The sequence below is a fragment of the Oncorhynchus mykiss genome, chromosome 11 (assembly GCF_057628025.1).
Source record: "Oncorhynchus mykiss isolate SJ-2025 chromosome 11, ASM5762802v1, whole genome shotgun sequence".
In the NCBI taxonomy this organism is placed as follows: domain Eukaryota; kingdom Metazoa; phylum Chordata; class Actinopteri; order Salmoniformes; family Salmonidae; genus Oncorhynchus; species Oncorhynchus mykiss.
Genome location: NC_143032.1, coordinates 18,306,530 through 18,322,633, shown reverse-complemented (window position 1 = coordinate 18,322,633; position 16,104 = coordinate 18,306,530). Strand labels below are relative to the sequence as shown.

Genomic DNA, 16,104 nt, shown 5'->3' with positions numbered 1-16,104 from the left:
CTTGATAAACATTTCCTGTTCTGACCTCGAAGCCAGTTCCACTGATTTTTTAAATTGTTACCCTCTAATCAGGGACTGGTTTAGACCTGGGACACCAGATGGGTGCAATGTATTATCAGGTAGAACAGAAAACCAACAGGCTCCAGATCTCCAGAGTAGGATTTGAATACTCCTGCACTATACACGAGTGCACATGCGTCAAACTCATTCCACGAAGGGCCGAGTTTCTGCTGGTTTTCGCTCTTCCCTTGCACTTGATTGATGAATTAAGGTCACTAATCAGTAAGGAACTCCAATCACCTGATTGTCTAGGTTCTTAATTGAAAGGAAAAAAACAAAAACTATCAGACACTAGGCCCTCCATTGAATGAGTTTAACACATTTGCACTGGTGTGTGGACCCTAGTGGGTTGTAGTCAATTCCTTCTTTAGACAAGGCAAGACATATTGCTTCATATCTAGCTGACTAGCATCATTCCATGCAGAGAGAGTAATACAGTGATTAGCTTCCTAACCCAGCTAGAGGTCTTGGACCGGGCTTAACTAGCACCAACACAGCTCTTTATTGGGCCAGTCAAACTGTTCCCACCGGACCTCCAACACCACTGCAACAACTGCTAGTCATTGTCATGTAGAACGTCGCCGGAGAGGATGGCTGACGTTTTACTTGCTCCCAACCAATTATTTAGTTAGTTTTTTTTGCATTGTTTGTAACTTATTTTGTACATAATGTTGCTGCTACCCTCTCTTATGACCAATAATAATTTCTGGACATCAGAACAGCGATTGCGAACCGCGAACTGGTAGAAGCTTTTTCCTTTAACGAGTACAACATAAAGGATATACTGCTTTCCTGGGAACAGGCCCAAATCCCCTTCATTTGCGTGAAGAGAAGACGGAGAAAAAGGGGCCGGAGGTCGGGCTGCCTTCTGAAAATTCGTAGGCGAGCGAGTAAACCCCCACTGCCATCCGTTCTATTGGCAAACATGCAATCATTGGAAAATAGAATCAATGACCTACTAGCAAGATTAAACTACCAACGGGACATTAAAAACTGTAAAAACTTATGTTTCATCGAGTTGTGGCTGTTACACTGTATCGGTAGGATGGAACAGCAGCCTTTGGTAAGACGAGGGGTAACGGTCTATGTATTTTTGTAAACAACAGCTGGTGCACAATATCTAAGGAAGTCTCAAGGTTTTTGCTTGCCTGCGGTAGAGTATCTCATGATAAGCTGCAGACCACACTATCTACTGAGAGTTTTCATCTGTATTTTTCGTAGCTGTTTACATACCACCACAGTAAGAGGCTGGCACTAAAACCGCACTCAATGAGCTGTAAACCGCCATAAGCAAACAGGAAAACACTCATCCAGAGGCGGCGCTCCTAGTGGCCGGGGACTTTAATGCAGGGAAACTTAAATCCGTTTTACCAAATTTCCACCAGCATGTTAAATGTGCAACCAGAAGGAAAGAAACTCTAGACCACTTTACTTCACATACAGAGATGCGTACAAAGCTCTCCCTCGCCCTCCATTTGGAAAATCTGACCATAATTCTATCCTCCTGATTCCTACTTACAAGCTAAAATTTAAGCTGGATGCACCAATGACTCGGTCAATACAAAAGTGGTCAGATGAAGCCGATGCTAAGCTACATGACTGTTTTGCTATCACAGACTGGAATATGTTCCGGGATTCTTCCGATGGCATTGAGGAGTACACCACATCAGTCACTGGCTTCATCAATAAGTGCATCGATGACATCATCCCCCACAGTGACTGTATGTACATACCCCAACCAGAAGCCATGGATTACAGGCAACATCCGCACTGAGCTAAAGGGTAGAGCTGCTGCTTTCAAGGAGCGAGACTCTAATGTGGAAGCTACTAAGAAATCCTGCTATGCCCATCAAACAGGACTAAGATTGAATCGTACTACACCAGCTCCAACGCTTGTCGGATGTGGCAGGGCTTGCAAACTATTACAGACTATAAAGGGAAGCACAGCCAAAGCGCTGCCCAGTGACACGAGCCTACCAGACGAGCTAAATTACTTCTATGCTCGCTTCGAGGCAAGTAACACTGAAACATGCATGAGAGCATCAGCTGTTCTGGACGGCTGTGTGATCACGCTCTCCGCAGCCGATGTGAGCAAGACCTTTAAACAGGTCAACATTCAGAACGACGCCGGGCCAGACGGATTGCCAGGATGTGTACTCCGAGCATGCGCTGACCAACTGGCAATTGTCTTCACTGACATTTTAAACCTCTCCCTGTCTGAGTCAATGTGTTTCAAGAAGACCATCATAGTCCCTGTGCTCAAGAACACTAAAGTAACCTGCCTAAATGACTAACGACCCTCACGTCTGTAGCCATGAAGTGCTTTGAAAGGCTGGTCGTGGCTCACATCCACACCATTATCCCAGAAACCCTAGACCCAGTCCATTTTGCATACCGCCCTAACAAATCCACAGATGATGCCATCTCTATTGCCCTCCACACTGCTCTTTCCCACCTGGACAAGAGGATCACCTATGTGAGAATGCTATTAACTACAGTTCAGTGTTCAACACCATAGTGTCCTCAAAGCTCATCACTAAGCTGAGGACCCGGGGATTAAACACCTCCTTCTGCTACTGGATCCTGGACTTCCTGACGGGACAACCCCAGGTAGTAAGGGTAGGTAACAACAACATCTGCCACACTGATCCTCAACACAGGGCCCCCTCAGGGGTGCGTGCTCAGTCCCCTCCTGTACTCCCTGTTCACGCATGACTACACGGTCAGGCACAACTCCAACACCATCATTAGGTTTGCAGATGACACAGCAGTGGTAGGCCTGATCACCGACAATGATGAGACAGCCTATAGGGAGGAGGTCAGAGACTTGGCCATTTGGTGCCGGGACAACAACCTCTCCCTTAATGTGATCAAGACAAAGGAGATGATTGTGGACTACAGGAAAAGGACGACAGAGCACGCCCCCATTCTCATTGACAGGGCTGTAGTAGAGCAGGTTGAGAGCTTCAAGTTCCCTGGTGTCCACATCACCAACAAACTAACATGGTCCAAGCACACCAAGATAGTCGTAAAGAGGACACGACAAAACCTATTCCCCCTCAGGAAACTAAAATGATTTGGAATGGGTTCTCAGATCCTCAAAAGGTTCTACAGCTGCACCATCGAGAGCATCCTGACTGGTTGCATCACTGCCTGGTAATGCAACTGCTCGGCCTCCGACCACAAGACACTACTGATGTACTGAGCGGTACACACTAACATCACTGGGGCCAAGTTCCTGCCAACCAGGACCTCTATACCAGGCGGTGTCAGAGGAAGGCCCTAAAAATGGTCAAAGACTCCAGCCACCCTAGTCATAGGCTGTTCTCTCTGCTACCGCACGGCAAGCGTAACTGGAGAGCCAAGTCTCGGTCCAAGAGGCTTCTAAACAGCTTCTACCCTCAAGCCGTAAGACTCCTGAACATCTAATCAAATGGCTACCCAGACTTTTTGCATTGCACCTCCCTTTACACTGCTGCTCTCTGTTATTATCTATGCATCACTTTATTAACTCTACCTACATGTACACACATTACCTCGATATAACCAGTGTCCGCGCACATTGACTCAGTACCGGTACCCCCTATATTTAGCCTCGCTATTGTTATTTTACTGCTGCTCTTTAATTATTTGTTACTTTTGTTTCTTATTTTTAATTGTAATTGTTTTAAAAATGTATCCAACAATGCAGCTACATTTTTTTAAGGTCTTGTAAGTAAGCATGAGACAAATACAATTTGATTTGATTTGAAATGTTTTTAAGATCCCCCTTCTTTCTTTATGTCCCTCTATTCCTCTCTCTCTCTCTCTCTCTCTCTCTCTCTCTCTCTCTCTCCCCCCCCTCTCTCTCTCCTCCTCTCTGTCTCTGTCTCTGCCCCTCCCAGCTCCTGGTTAGTGAGGACAGGGTGTGTACTCTGTCAGTAGAGCTGGATGAGTTGAAGATCGGTCTGGGTAAAGAGAGAGATCAGTGTCAGCATCTCCAGGACCAGGTTTTACAGCAGAGTCAGGATCTGGTGCGGGCCAACAACACACTCACTGACACACGCAGGGCTGCTGGCAGGAAGGTAACACAGAGGAGAGAAACACATGTTTTATTTCCCGCTCTCTTTTTCACCTTTTGTCTTTCTCCTTTTCCCACAGAGCAAACGTTTTGTTTTTCTTATTGTCTATCCTTTCTAATCAGATTCCTCACAATGTGTGAAGCTGGAGAGGTAGTTCTCTGCTCCCATCTCTCTCTTCCTCCCTCTCCCCCATCTCTCTCTACCTCCCTCTCCCCCATCTCTCTCTTCCTTCCTCTCTCTCTTCCTCCCTCTCCCCATCTCCCTTTCTCCCTCTCCCCCATCTCTCTCTACCTCCCTCTCCCCCATCTCTCTCTTCCTCCCTCTCTCTCTTCCTCCCTCTCCCCATCTCCCTTTCTCCCTCTCCCCCATCTCTCTCTTCCTCCCTCTCCCCCATCTCTCTCTTCCTTCCTCTCTCTCTTCCTCCCTCTCCCCATCTCCCTTTCTCCCTCTCCCCCATCTCTCTCTTTCTCCCTCTCCCCCATCTCTCCCCCTCCCTCTCCCCCATCTCTCTCTTTCTCCCTCTCCCCCATCTCTCTTCCTCCCTCTCCCCCATCTCTCTCTACCTCCCTCTCCCCCATCTCTCTCTACCTCCCTCTCCCCCATCTCTCTCTACCTCCCTCTCCCCCATCTCTCTCTACCTCCCTCTCCCCCATCTCTCTCTTCCTCCCCCTCTCTCTTCCTCCCTCTCCCCATCTCCCTTTCTCCCTCTCCCCCATCTCTCTCTTTCTCCTTCTTCCCCATCTCTCTCTTCCTCCCTCTCTACATCTCTCTCTTCCTCCCTCTCCCCATCTCTCTCGTCCTCCCTCTCCCCATCTCTCTCGCCTCCCTCTCTACATCTCTCTCCTCCATCTCTCTCTTCCTCCCTCTCCCCATCTCTCTCTTTCTCCCTCTCCCCCATCTCTCTCTTTCTATAGCAATAATGACTGTGTGTGATTGTCATGTGTAGATCAGTAGCATTAACAGTGCAGACAACAGTACTTCTCAGCTAGAAGGCTCTGCAGCACATCTGGCTCTGTTTTACTGACCAAACCTACCTCTGATCTCATGCGCGCAGGCATGCACGCGCGCACACACTGCTACTGCAGCTCTGCCACTGACCACTTCCTGCCCTGCAAGCACGCACGCACACACTGCTACTGCAGCTCTGCCACTGACCACTTCCTGCCCTGCATGCACGCACGCACACACTGCTACTGCAGCTCTGCCACTGACCACTTCCTGCCCTGCATGCACGCACGCACACACTGCTACTGCAGCTCTGCCACTGACCACTTCCTGCCCTGCATGCACGCACGCACACACTGCTACTGCAGCTCTGCCACTGACCACTTCCTGCCCTGCATGCACGCACGCACACACTGCTAATGCAGCTCTGCCACTGACCACTTCCTGCCCTGCATGCACGCACGCACACACTGCTACTGCAGCTCTGCCACTGACCACTTCCTGCCCTGCATGCACGCACGCACACACTGCTACTGCAGCTCTGCCACTGACCACTTCCTGCCCTGCATGTGTGTGTGCGCGTGTGTGTGTCAGAAGAATTCTCCCGAACAATAACATTTTCTGTTCCCTAAACGTCCTAACATGAGTACAGCTGAACAAATAGACTAAACACTTTCTTCCCTTCATCTGAAACCTCATCCATCGTCCCCCCCTCTCTCTTTATCCCCCCGTCTCGCTCTCTCTCTCTTTCTTCTTCTCTTGGTACAGAAGTGATGTGTTTTGATAGATTCTCCCAGCTCCTTGATGATAGTAATGAGACAGGCTTTAACCGAAGACGGGTCATGTTTCAGTGTTTTATTTGGCGCTACCAAATTATTATACTCTGTAATGTCTTTAGACATTGTTATGAACAGAATCCAACAAGAGGCTAGCTTATCTTTTTACTTTCCTTTTTCTGTCGCTACATCCTTTTCCCTCTATTTCTGTCTCTGTCTCTCTCTCTCTGTCTCTCTCTCTGTCTCTCTGTCTCTCTGTCTCTCTCTCTGTCTCTCTTTCTCTCTCTCTGTCTCTCTCTGTCTCTCTCTCTCTCTCTGTCTCTCTCTGTCTCTCTCTCGCTCTCTGTGTCTCTCTCTGTCTCTCTCTCTGTCTCTCTGTCTCTCTTGTCTCTCTGTCTCTCTCTGTCTCTCATCCTTTTCCCTCTATTTCTGTCTCTCTCTGTCTCTCTCTCTGTCTCTCTTGTCTCTGTCTCTCTCTCTTGTCTCTGTCTCTCTGTCTCTGTCTCTCTCGGCCTCTCTGTCTCTCTATCGGTCTCTCTATCTGTCTCTGTCTCTCTCTGTCTTTCTCTCTGTCTCTCTTGTCTCTGTCTCTCTCTCTTGTCTCTGTCCCTCTGTCTCTGTCTCTCTCAGCCTCTCTGTCTCTCTATCTGTCTCTCTATCTGTCTCTCTCGGCCTCTCTGTCTCAATTCAATTCAAGGGGCTTTATTGGCATGGGAAACATGTGTTAACATTGCCAAAGCAAGTGAGGTAGATATTATACAAAAGTGAAATAAACAATAAAAATTAACAGTAAACATTACACATATAGAAATTTCAAAACAATAAAGACATTACAAATGTCATATTATATATATATATATATACAGTGTTGTAACAATGTACAAATAGTTGAAGTACACAAGGGAAAATAAATAAGCATAAATATGGGTTGTATTTACAATGGTGTGTGTTCTTCACTGGTTGCCCTTTTCTCGTGGCAACAGGTCACAAATCTTGCTGCTGTGATGGCACACAGTGGAATTTCACCCAGTAGATATGGGAGTTTTTCAAAATTGGATTTGTTTTCGAATTCTTTGTGGATCTGTGTAATCTGAGGGAAATATGTCTCTCTAATATGGTCATACATTGGGCAGGAGGTTAGGAAGTGCAGCTCAGTTTCCACCTCATTTTGTGGGCAGTAGGCACATAGCCTGTCTTCTCTTGAGAGCCATGTCTGCCTACGGCGGCCTTTCTCAATAGCAAGGCTATGCTCACTAAGTCTGTACATAGTCAAAGCTTACCTTAAGTTTGGGTCAGTCACAGTGGACAGGTATTCTGCCACAGTGTACTCTCTGTTTAGGGCCAAATAGCATTCTAGTTTGCTCTGTTTTTTTGTTAATTCTTTCCAATGTGTCAAGTAATTCTCTATTCTCTCTGTCTGTCTCTCTTTATCTGTCTCTCTCTCAATTCAATTCAATTCAATTCAAGGGCTTTATTGGCATGGGAAACATGTGTTAACATTGCCAAAGCAAGTGAGGTAGATAATATATAAAGTCTCTCTCTGTCTGTCTCTCTGTCTCTGTCTCTGTCTCTGTCTCTCTCTCTCTCTCTCTCTCTGTCTCTCTGTCTCTCTCTCTGTCTCTCTGTCTCTCTCTCTCTGTCTCTCTGTCTCTCTCTCTCTGTCTCTCTGTCTCTGTCTCTCTCTCTCTCTCTCTCTCTCTCTCTCTCTCTCTCTCTCTGTCTCTCTGTCTCTCTCTGTCTCTGTCTCTCTGTCTCTGTCTCTGTCTCTCTCTCTCTGTCTCTCTCTCTCTCTCTGTCTCTCTCTCTGTCTCTCTCTCTGTCTCTGTCTCTCACTGTCTCTCTCGGCCTCTCTGTCTCTCTCGGCCTCTCTGCCTCTCTCGGCCTCTCTGTCTCTCTCTGCCTCTCTCGGCCTCTCTGTCTGTCTCTGTCTCTCTCGGCCTCTCTGTCTGTCTCTCTCGGTCTCTCTGTCTCTCATTCTCGGTCTCTCTGTCTCTCATTCTCTGTCTCTCTGTCTCTCATTCTCTGTTTCTCTGTCTCTCATTCTCTGTCTCTCATTCTCTGTCTCTGTCTCACTCGGCCTCTGTCTCTGTCTCTGTCTCTCTCTGTCTCTCATTCTCTGTTTCTCTGTCTCTCTGTCTCACTCGGCCTCTCTGTCTCTCTGTCACCGTCTCTCATTCTCTGTTTCTCTGTCTCTCTGTCTCACTCAGCCTCTGTCTCTCTCTGTCTCTCTCGCTCTCTGTCTCCCTCCTCTCTCTCTTTCTGTCTCTCGCTCTCTGTCTCCCTCCTCTCTCTCTTTCTGTCTCTCTCTCTCTGTCTCCCTCCTCTCTCTCTTTCTGTCTCTCTCTCTCTGTCTCCCTCCTCTCTCTCTTTCTGTCTCTCTCTCTCTGTCTCCCTCCTCTCCATCGGTCTGTTTATTTTTCTCTCTCCCTCTCTGCTCCTTTTCTCTTGATCGTGTTGCTGCCCGTCAGTGGGGATTCTCTGTCAGTGAGTGACAAGCTCAAAATGGTGTGTGCAGTGAAGTGGGTGGAGTATGAGACGTACTAAAACACAGTGTGATCTGATTGATATAGAAATACCTTCCATATCAGAGGCCCCCTCCCAGAAACCACTGGGATGCCCCCCCCTCCACACACACACACATTGGAATGCTTCACTCCAAAGTATTTTCTTTCTAGAAGTTGTCTGTGATTGACCCAGTTTTAGGAAGGAGAATATGTTTTGACGGGATGTCTGTTTTGACATAACATCCTCTTGTGGTTATCTGTAAAGATCCTGCCTGTCACATATTACAATGGGAATAACACACACCCACACACATACACATACACACCCACACACATACACACATACACATACACACCCACACACATACACACAGAGCTGTTTTTATGAGACACTGTGGAGGACTTCAACATGTTTGCTGGATGGGATTTTTTAGCTACTTATTCATTGTGTGTGTGTGTGCGTGCGTGCGTGCGTGCGCGCGCCACTCCATCATGTGAGAGTGTTGGTCATGAGAGGAGCCTGAAGGTCGTGGAGCCATCTTAACTTCATCAATCTGAATGACAGTTACAAACCAGGGAGAGAGAGAGAGAGAGAATGGAAGAGAGTGAAAGATAGAAGATAACAGCGTGTGTTTGGTACATCGCCATAAAAGAGGCTCTGATGTGCTGTGCTGTTTGTCTTTTCGTCGGCGTGTGTTTGGCTGTAAATGCTCCTTTCACCTCAACACTCTGACTGGAACTAATATCTCATATAGAAAGGCCCTTCTCTCTCTCTCTCTCTCTCTCACGTTCACTCTTTCACTTCCGCTGCAAAAGATTGAAGATCTTACTGAAAGGAGAGAGGACACGTACACACACACACACACACACACACACAGACACACACACACACACATACACATACACACACACACACACACACACACAGACACACACACACACACATACACATACACACACACACACACACACACACAGACACACACACACACACAGACACACACACACACACACATACACATACACACACACACACACACACACACACAGACACACACACACACACACAGAGGAGCCGTAACAACACGTACACACACACACACACGTACACACACACACACACGTACACACACACCCCATAACCCTATTCAGCATATAAAGTGGGTTATTATAGAGGACCATCCATAGCTAGGTAACACAAATAAAAGCCAGACACACACTCAAGAGAGAAACGTAAACTACTTATAAATGTTTATCATCCATCAATCCATCACTATACCTACAGATACAAACGCTAATTACCAACAGAAAATACCCTTTATTCATAGTATTTGAGTAGACAGAAAACACATTTGTGGCTTGTGTGGGTTGTCTTTGGAAAACCAACACGTTGTTGATGGGATGTCATTAGTTGAAGGAGTTGGTTTGATTCTGTTTGCCTCACTTGTCATTTGTGTATATTTGTAAGTGGATGGAAAGCAGACTGTTGGATTATTTCAAATATGTGATATATTGAAATGTGTTTTTATGTATGTCTGTTTGTGTGTCTGCAGATTCACAAGAAGGACAGCAAGCTGTCTGTGTTATTGAAGGAGCTAGCAGAGGTTAAAAATCACTTATCTGATTGTAAAAAAGAGGTAAGTACAATAGTAATTCACACCTCAAAGTAACATGTCTTTTTAAACAGTTATTTTAGGGCAGCTGACACCAACATGTTCTGTCCAGTTGCTCAGTAGAGAGTCTGCATTGGCAAAACAGCAGGAGGAGACGGCTCAGCTGAGATCCAAGATGGAGGACTGTTCCCGTCAATGTTCAGCTCTGAACAGGGAGAAAGAGAGACTGGAGACAAACCTCACACTTACTAACCAGAAACACTGCACCGCACAAGGAGAGGTGGGTCTGTTCGGTAGTGTGTGTACAACACCATCTCCTAAAACCCTTCCTTGTTGTGTGTGTCTAAAACCAGGTGTGTTCCAGGTGAGCAGTAGAGACCAGGTGATTCTACAGTTGAGGACAGAGCTGAGTAAAGCGGAGCAGAAGTATCAAGGGACACAGGAGGAGGTGAGAGACGACATTTCAGATCTCTAATTGGTCTATATGTATTTCAACACCTTTTGTGTACGTGTACATACTGTCTGTGTGTGTGTCCCTCAGCTGGCCATGCTGGAGGCTGAGGTCAGCCGTCTGAACCAGAAGGTCAAGGGTCAACAGGAAGAGGCGTGTCTTCTCAGGCAGATGTTCAGAGAGGGGGAGGGGCTTAGAGACCAGGAAGTGATGGAACGACAACAGATACAGAACGCACTCTGTATCGCACAGCAACAGGTACACACACACACACACACACACACACACACACACACACACACACACACACACACACACACACACACACACACACACACACACACACACACACACACACACACATACAGTAACCCCCTCCTCTGTGTCCAGGTGAAGTCCCAGACCATGTCTATAGAGCAGCTAACATCTGATCTAGACTCAATGAAACAGAACCACAGAGCCGACACAGAGCGCTGGAGCCACAGGCACTTCCTGCTCAGCAGCCAATTAGAGCAGGCTTCCTCTGAGCTAAGTCGATCCCAGGCCGAGGTCAGAGAGCGCAGGTCAGAGGTCACAGAGCTGAGGGGAAAGCTCCAACTGGCAGAGGAGGGATACCAGGAGGCTCTGGAGAAGGTGAGGAGTCTGTCCAGAGGTGAGAAGGGGGGTGTATCTGATTTGCATTTACTGTATAACTGATCAACTAAATGTGTTTCACATCACTAGCACACCAAACAACAATAGTAATCTTGTGGTAAGAACGTCACTGATTCTCTCATCACAGTCAAAGCAGGATGAAGTGCATAGTTGAGCTGAAGAGAGTTAAAGCATTGGGAAAAACAACATGTGATTATGGACACAAATAGACACAGACCTGTCCGTTCTACAGGACACTATCAGTTCTACAAGCAGGTCTGAAAGGTCACTATGATGTGTGGAGTTTTCCTCTGGACCACAAGCTCCTGATTACAGTCACAACAATATCACAGCACTTCTGTTACCCTCATTGTATGTGGCTTATGAAACAGCTATGTTCTTCGACTTCCATTAGAAACGTACAAAATGGAATGGTTTGAATTAGGGATGGGCATCTTTGATGGGGGTGGGGGCCTCAGACGATCTAAACTCCTCATGAGGGTTGCAGTGTCTCACGGGTCTGTGTACCCACATCCATACCCACACGTATTCAGAGCCAGCACTAGCCTTTTGGGGGCCATAAGCCAAACTGTGTTGTGTCAATGGGGACCCCCGCCGGTCAGTAATTTGACCATGATCACTACAAGTTTAGATAGCTGGGCACTAGACTAACTTACCAATCTATAAATGTTATCTGACATGGGCTAATTAAGTGATGATCAGTGACTGGCATATCAAGAGAAAACTGCTGATGTACAAATAAATGTGAAAATTGCACCTTGTGTGTTTTTACTATTCTAACGTGCAACAGTAAGTTGAAATCCAGACTGATCCGAAGACCTGCAAAAGGGGTGTCATTTGCCCATCTCTTGTTTAAATGAATTTGGGTGTGAACAGTATATGTGTGTGTACAGTATGTGTGAATAGTATGTGTGTGTGTGTACAGTATGTGTGAACAGTATACGGGTGTGTACAGTATGTGTTAACAGTATACGGGTGTGTACAGTATGTGTGAACAGTATATATGTGTGTGTACAGTATGTGTGAACAGTATACGGGTGTGTACAGTATGTGTTAACAGTATACGGGTGTGTACAGTATATATTTGGGTGTACAGTATGTGTGAACAGTATATGTGTGTGTGTACAGTATTTCTGAAACGTATACCGGTGTGTACAGTATGTGTGTACAGTATGCGGGTGTGTACAGTATGCGGGTGTGTACAGTGTGTGTGAACAGTATACGAGTGTGTACATTATGTGTGAACAGTACACGTGTGTGTACAGAATGTGTGAACAGTATATATGTGTGTACAGTATGTGTGAACAGTATATATGTGTGTACAGTATGTGTGAACAGTATATGTGTGTGTACAGTATGTGTGAACAGTATATGTGTGTGTACAGTATGTGTGAACAGTATACGTGTGTGTACAGTATGTGTGAACAGTATATATGTGTGTACAGTATGTGTGAATAGTATGTGTGTGTGTGTGTACAGTATGTGTGAACAGTATACGGGTGTGTACAGTATGTGTGAACAGTATATATGTGTGTACAGTATGTGTGAATAGTATGTGTGTGTGTGTGTACAGTATGTGTGAACAGTATACGGGTGTGTACAGTATGTGTTAACAGTATACGGGTGTGTACAGTATGTGTGAACAGTATATATGTGTGTGTACAGTATGTGTGAACAGTATACGGGTGTGTACAGTATGTGTTAACAGTATACGGGTGTGTACAGTATATATTTGGGTGTACAGTATGTGTGAACAGTATATGTGTGTGTGTACAGTATTTCTGAAACGTATACCGGTGTGTACAGTATGTGTGTACAGTATGCGGGTGTGTACAGTATGCGGGTGTGTACAGTGTGTGTGAACAGTATACGAGTGTGTACATTATGTGTGAACAGTACACGTGTGTGTACAGAATGTGTGAACAGTATATATGTGTGTACAGTATGTGTGAACAGTATATATGTGTGTACAGTATGTGTGAACAGTATATGTGTGTGTACAGTATGTGTGAACAGTATATGTGTGTGTGTACAGTATGTGTGTACAGTATGCGGGTGTGTACAGTGTGTGTACAGTATGAATGTGTGAACAGTATATGGGTGTGAACAGTATGTGTGAACAGTATATGTGTGTGTACAGTATGTGTGAACAGTATATGTGTGTGTACAGTATGTGTGAACAGTATACGTGTGTGTACAGTATGTGTGGACAGTATATATGTGTGTACAGTATGTGTGAACAGTATACGTGTGTACAGTATGTGTGAACAGTATACGTGTGTGTACAGTATGTGTGAACAGTATATGTGTGAACAGTATACGTGTGTGTACAGTATGTGTGAACAGTATATATGTGTGTACAGTATGTGTGAACAGTATATGTGTGTGTACAGTATGTGTGAACAGTATACGTGTGTGTACAGTATGTGTGAACAGTATATATGTGTGTACAGTATGTGTGAACAGTACACGTGTGTGTACAGTATGTGTGAACAGTATATATGTGTGTACAGTATGTGTGAACAGTATATATGTGTGTACAGTATGTGTGAACAGTATACGTGTGTGTACAGTATGTGTGAACAGTATATATGTGTGTACAGTATGTGTGAACAGTATATGTGTGTGTACAGTATGTGTGAACAGTATACGTGTGTGTACAGTATGTGTGAACAGTATATATGTGTGTACAGTATGTGTGAACAGTACACGTGTGTGTACAGTATGTGTGAACAGTATATATGTGTGTACAGTATGTGTGAACAGTATATATGTGTGTATAGTATGTGTGAACAGTATACGTGTGTGTACAGTATGTGTGAACAGTACACGTGTGTGTACAGTATGTGTGAACAGTATATATGTGTGTACAGTATGTGTGAACAGTATACGTGTGTGTACAGTATGTGTGAACAGTATATATGTGTGTACAGTATGTGTGAACAGTATACGTGTGTGTACAGTATGTGTGAACAGTATATATGTGTGTACAGTATGTGTGAACAGTATATATGTGTGAACAGTATGTGTGAACAGTATACGTGTGTGTACAGTATGTGTGAACAGTATATATGTGTGTACAGTATGTGTGAACAGTATACGTGTGTGTACAGTATGTGTGAACAGTATACGTGTGTGTACAGTATGTGTGAACAGTATATATGTGTGAACAGTATGTGTGAACAGTATATGTGTGTGTACAGTATGTGTGAACAGTATACGTGTGTGTACAGTATGTGTGAACAGTATACGTGTGTGTACAGTATATGTGTGTGTACAGTATGTGTGAACAGTATGTGTGTGTGTGTGTGTGTGTACAGTATGTGTGAACAGTATGTGTGTGTGTGTGTGTACAGTATGTGTGAACAGTAATAATGTGTGTGTAATGCACCACTAGGCCAAGGGATGGTGGTGTGTTGTCTTAGATCAGATTGATGTTGTGGGATTGTGTTTGACTCACATTCCGTCTGCTTGTGCTGGGAACGACACGCGTCTGTCTTCACACTCCATTACAAATAACTAGACAGAGAGAAGGTTTTGCAGGACGTACACACGCACACACACACACTGGATAATTCAGTCAAATATATCCACAGTTTTAGAAAGTGGAACCACATTAAGTAGTGTTTTTTTTGAACATGTGAATGGAGTGAAGGTGTGGTACTTCTCTGAAAAGCCTATTACAAAACGGTACATTTCTTCTCTCTCTCTCTCTCTCTCTCTCGTTACCCAGCCATAGAGGTGCAGTGCTTGGGAGCTGGTATTACTGGTATTAGCGTGTGTTAATCTCCAGTTAAATCAGCTGAGAGGACTCCGGTGAACCAGTGGCTCTAACTGGTCTGCCTGCTGTCAGTACTGAGGGAGTTAACCCACCGGCTGATCTGTATTAGGAGTTAATCTACTTTTGTCAAATTTTAACTCTGAACCTTAACAGTTAGCTGGATTAATGACGTTAGTCTAGTTTAACACTGATCGCTAAAGGTGGGCTGGGTCTGAGTTTAACACAAGGATCAGTCAGATTTCACTTCCTGGATTCATCTGAGTATTAGAATAAGAAAGCTAAGAAGGATAGGACAATGATTCTCTAGCAGCTGAATCAACCACCAGTTCTACTCTCTACTACTATTGCGCACTTGTTTTCAGTGATCAACACCAAACTGGACAGAAAAAGATTTACACCCAACACCAAACAATAATAGGGGCGGCAGGTAGCCTAGTGGTTAGAGCGTTGGGCCAGTAACAGAAAGGTTGCTGGATCGAATCTCCTAGCTGGACAAGGTAAAAATGTGCCGTTCTGCCCCTGAACAAGGCAGTTAACCCACTGTTCCCCAGCAGGCCGTCATTGTAAATAAAAATGTGTTCTTAACTGACTTGCCTCGTTAAATAAAAGTTACATTTAAATAAAATAATAATAATCGTGTTCAATGAGAATTATGTAGACATTGTTTCTAGAAAGGACATTTCAGCTCTAGCTTCTGTGTCTTTTGTGGCTGATAGGTCCTGTGGTATTGTAAACTATCTGTAGAGAAGGGCCCATTCACTCCCACCTCAGATAGCATGGCCCTTATTTAAACTAGGAGTGTACAGTATTACTGGGTCTGTTAGTGACCAAAAGAGTGTGCGTGTGTGTGTGCGTGTGTGTGTGTGTGTGTGTGTGTGTGTGTGTGTGTGTGTGTGCGTGTGTGTGTATGCACATTATGACTCATGATATATATTTTTTTGCCTTTTGATCTTTGTCTATCATATCCAATGTGATGTTTTCGTATTGCTGTGGATGTAGGTTGAAGAAGCTAAAGGGTTGGAAAACACACAAGACACTGAGATAGAGCTTTTGAGACAACAACTGACGGACCTCCAGGAGGACCTGAGTGAAACCACGTCCAGGACTCAGGGCCAGGAGGAGAAGGCGGCCATCTTTAAACAGAAGTACTGCGTTGCTATGGAGAAGGTGCAGCAGCTCCAGGGACACATAGAGTGTGTGGAGGAGGAGCTCAGATACACACAACAACAGGTAGTCTAAGCTAGTTTCTAGCATTGGAC

The 16,104-nt window shown here is 45.2% G+C and overlaps 1 protein-coding gene across 3 annotated transcripts in view; it reads left to right on the top strand.

The window, feature by feature from the left end:
- The window catches only part of LOC110535423 (uncharacterized), a 152,652-nt gene that overhangs the window by 75,939 nt on the left and 60,609 nt on the right, over positions 1-16,104 (top strand). For all 3 annotated transcript variants that reach the window (XM_090189665.1, XM_090189663.1, XM_090189666.1), the window contains 7 exons: positions 3,945-4,124; positions 9,900-9,983; positions 10,072-10,239; positions 10,324-10,407; positions 10,501-10,668; positions 10,801-11,043; positions 15,845-16,075. In XM_090189665.1, the coding sequence (XP_090045791.1) occupies positions 3,945-4,124; positions 9,900-9,983; positions 10,072-10,239; positions 10,324-10,407; positions 10,501-10,668; positions 10,801-11,043; positions 15,845-16,075 (1,158 nt within the window). The remainder of the gene's footprint in view (positions 1-3,944; positions 4,125-9,899; positions 9,984-10,071; positions 10,240-10,323; positions 10,408-10,500; positions 10,669-10,800; positions 11,044-15,844; positions 16,076-16,104) is intronic.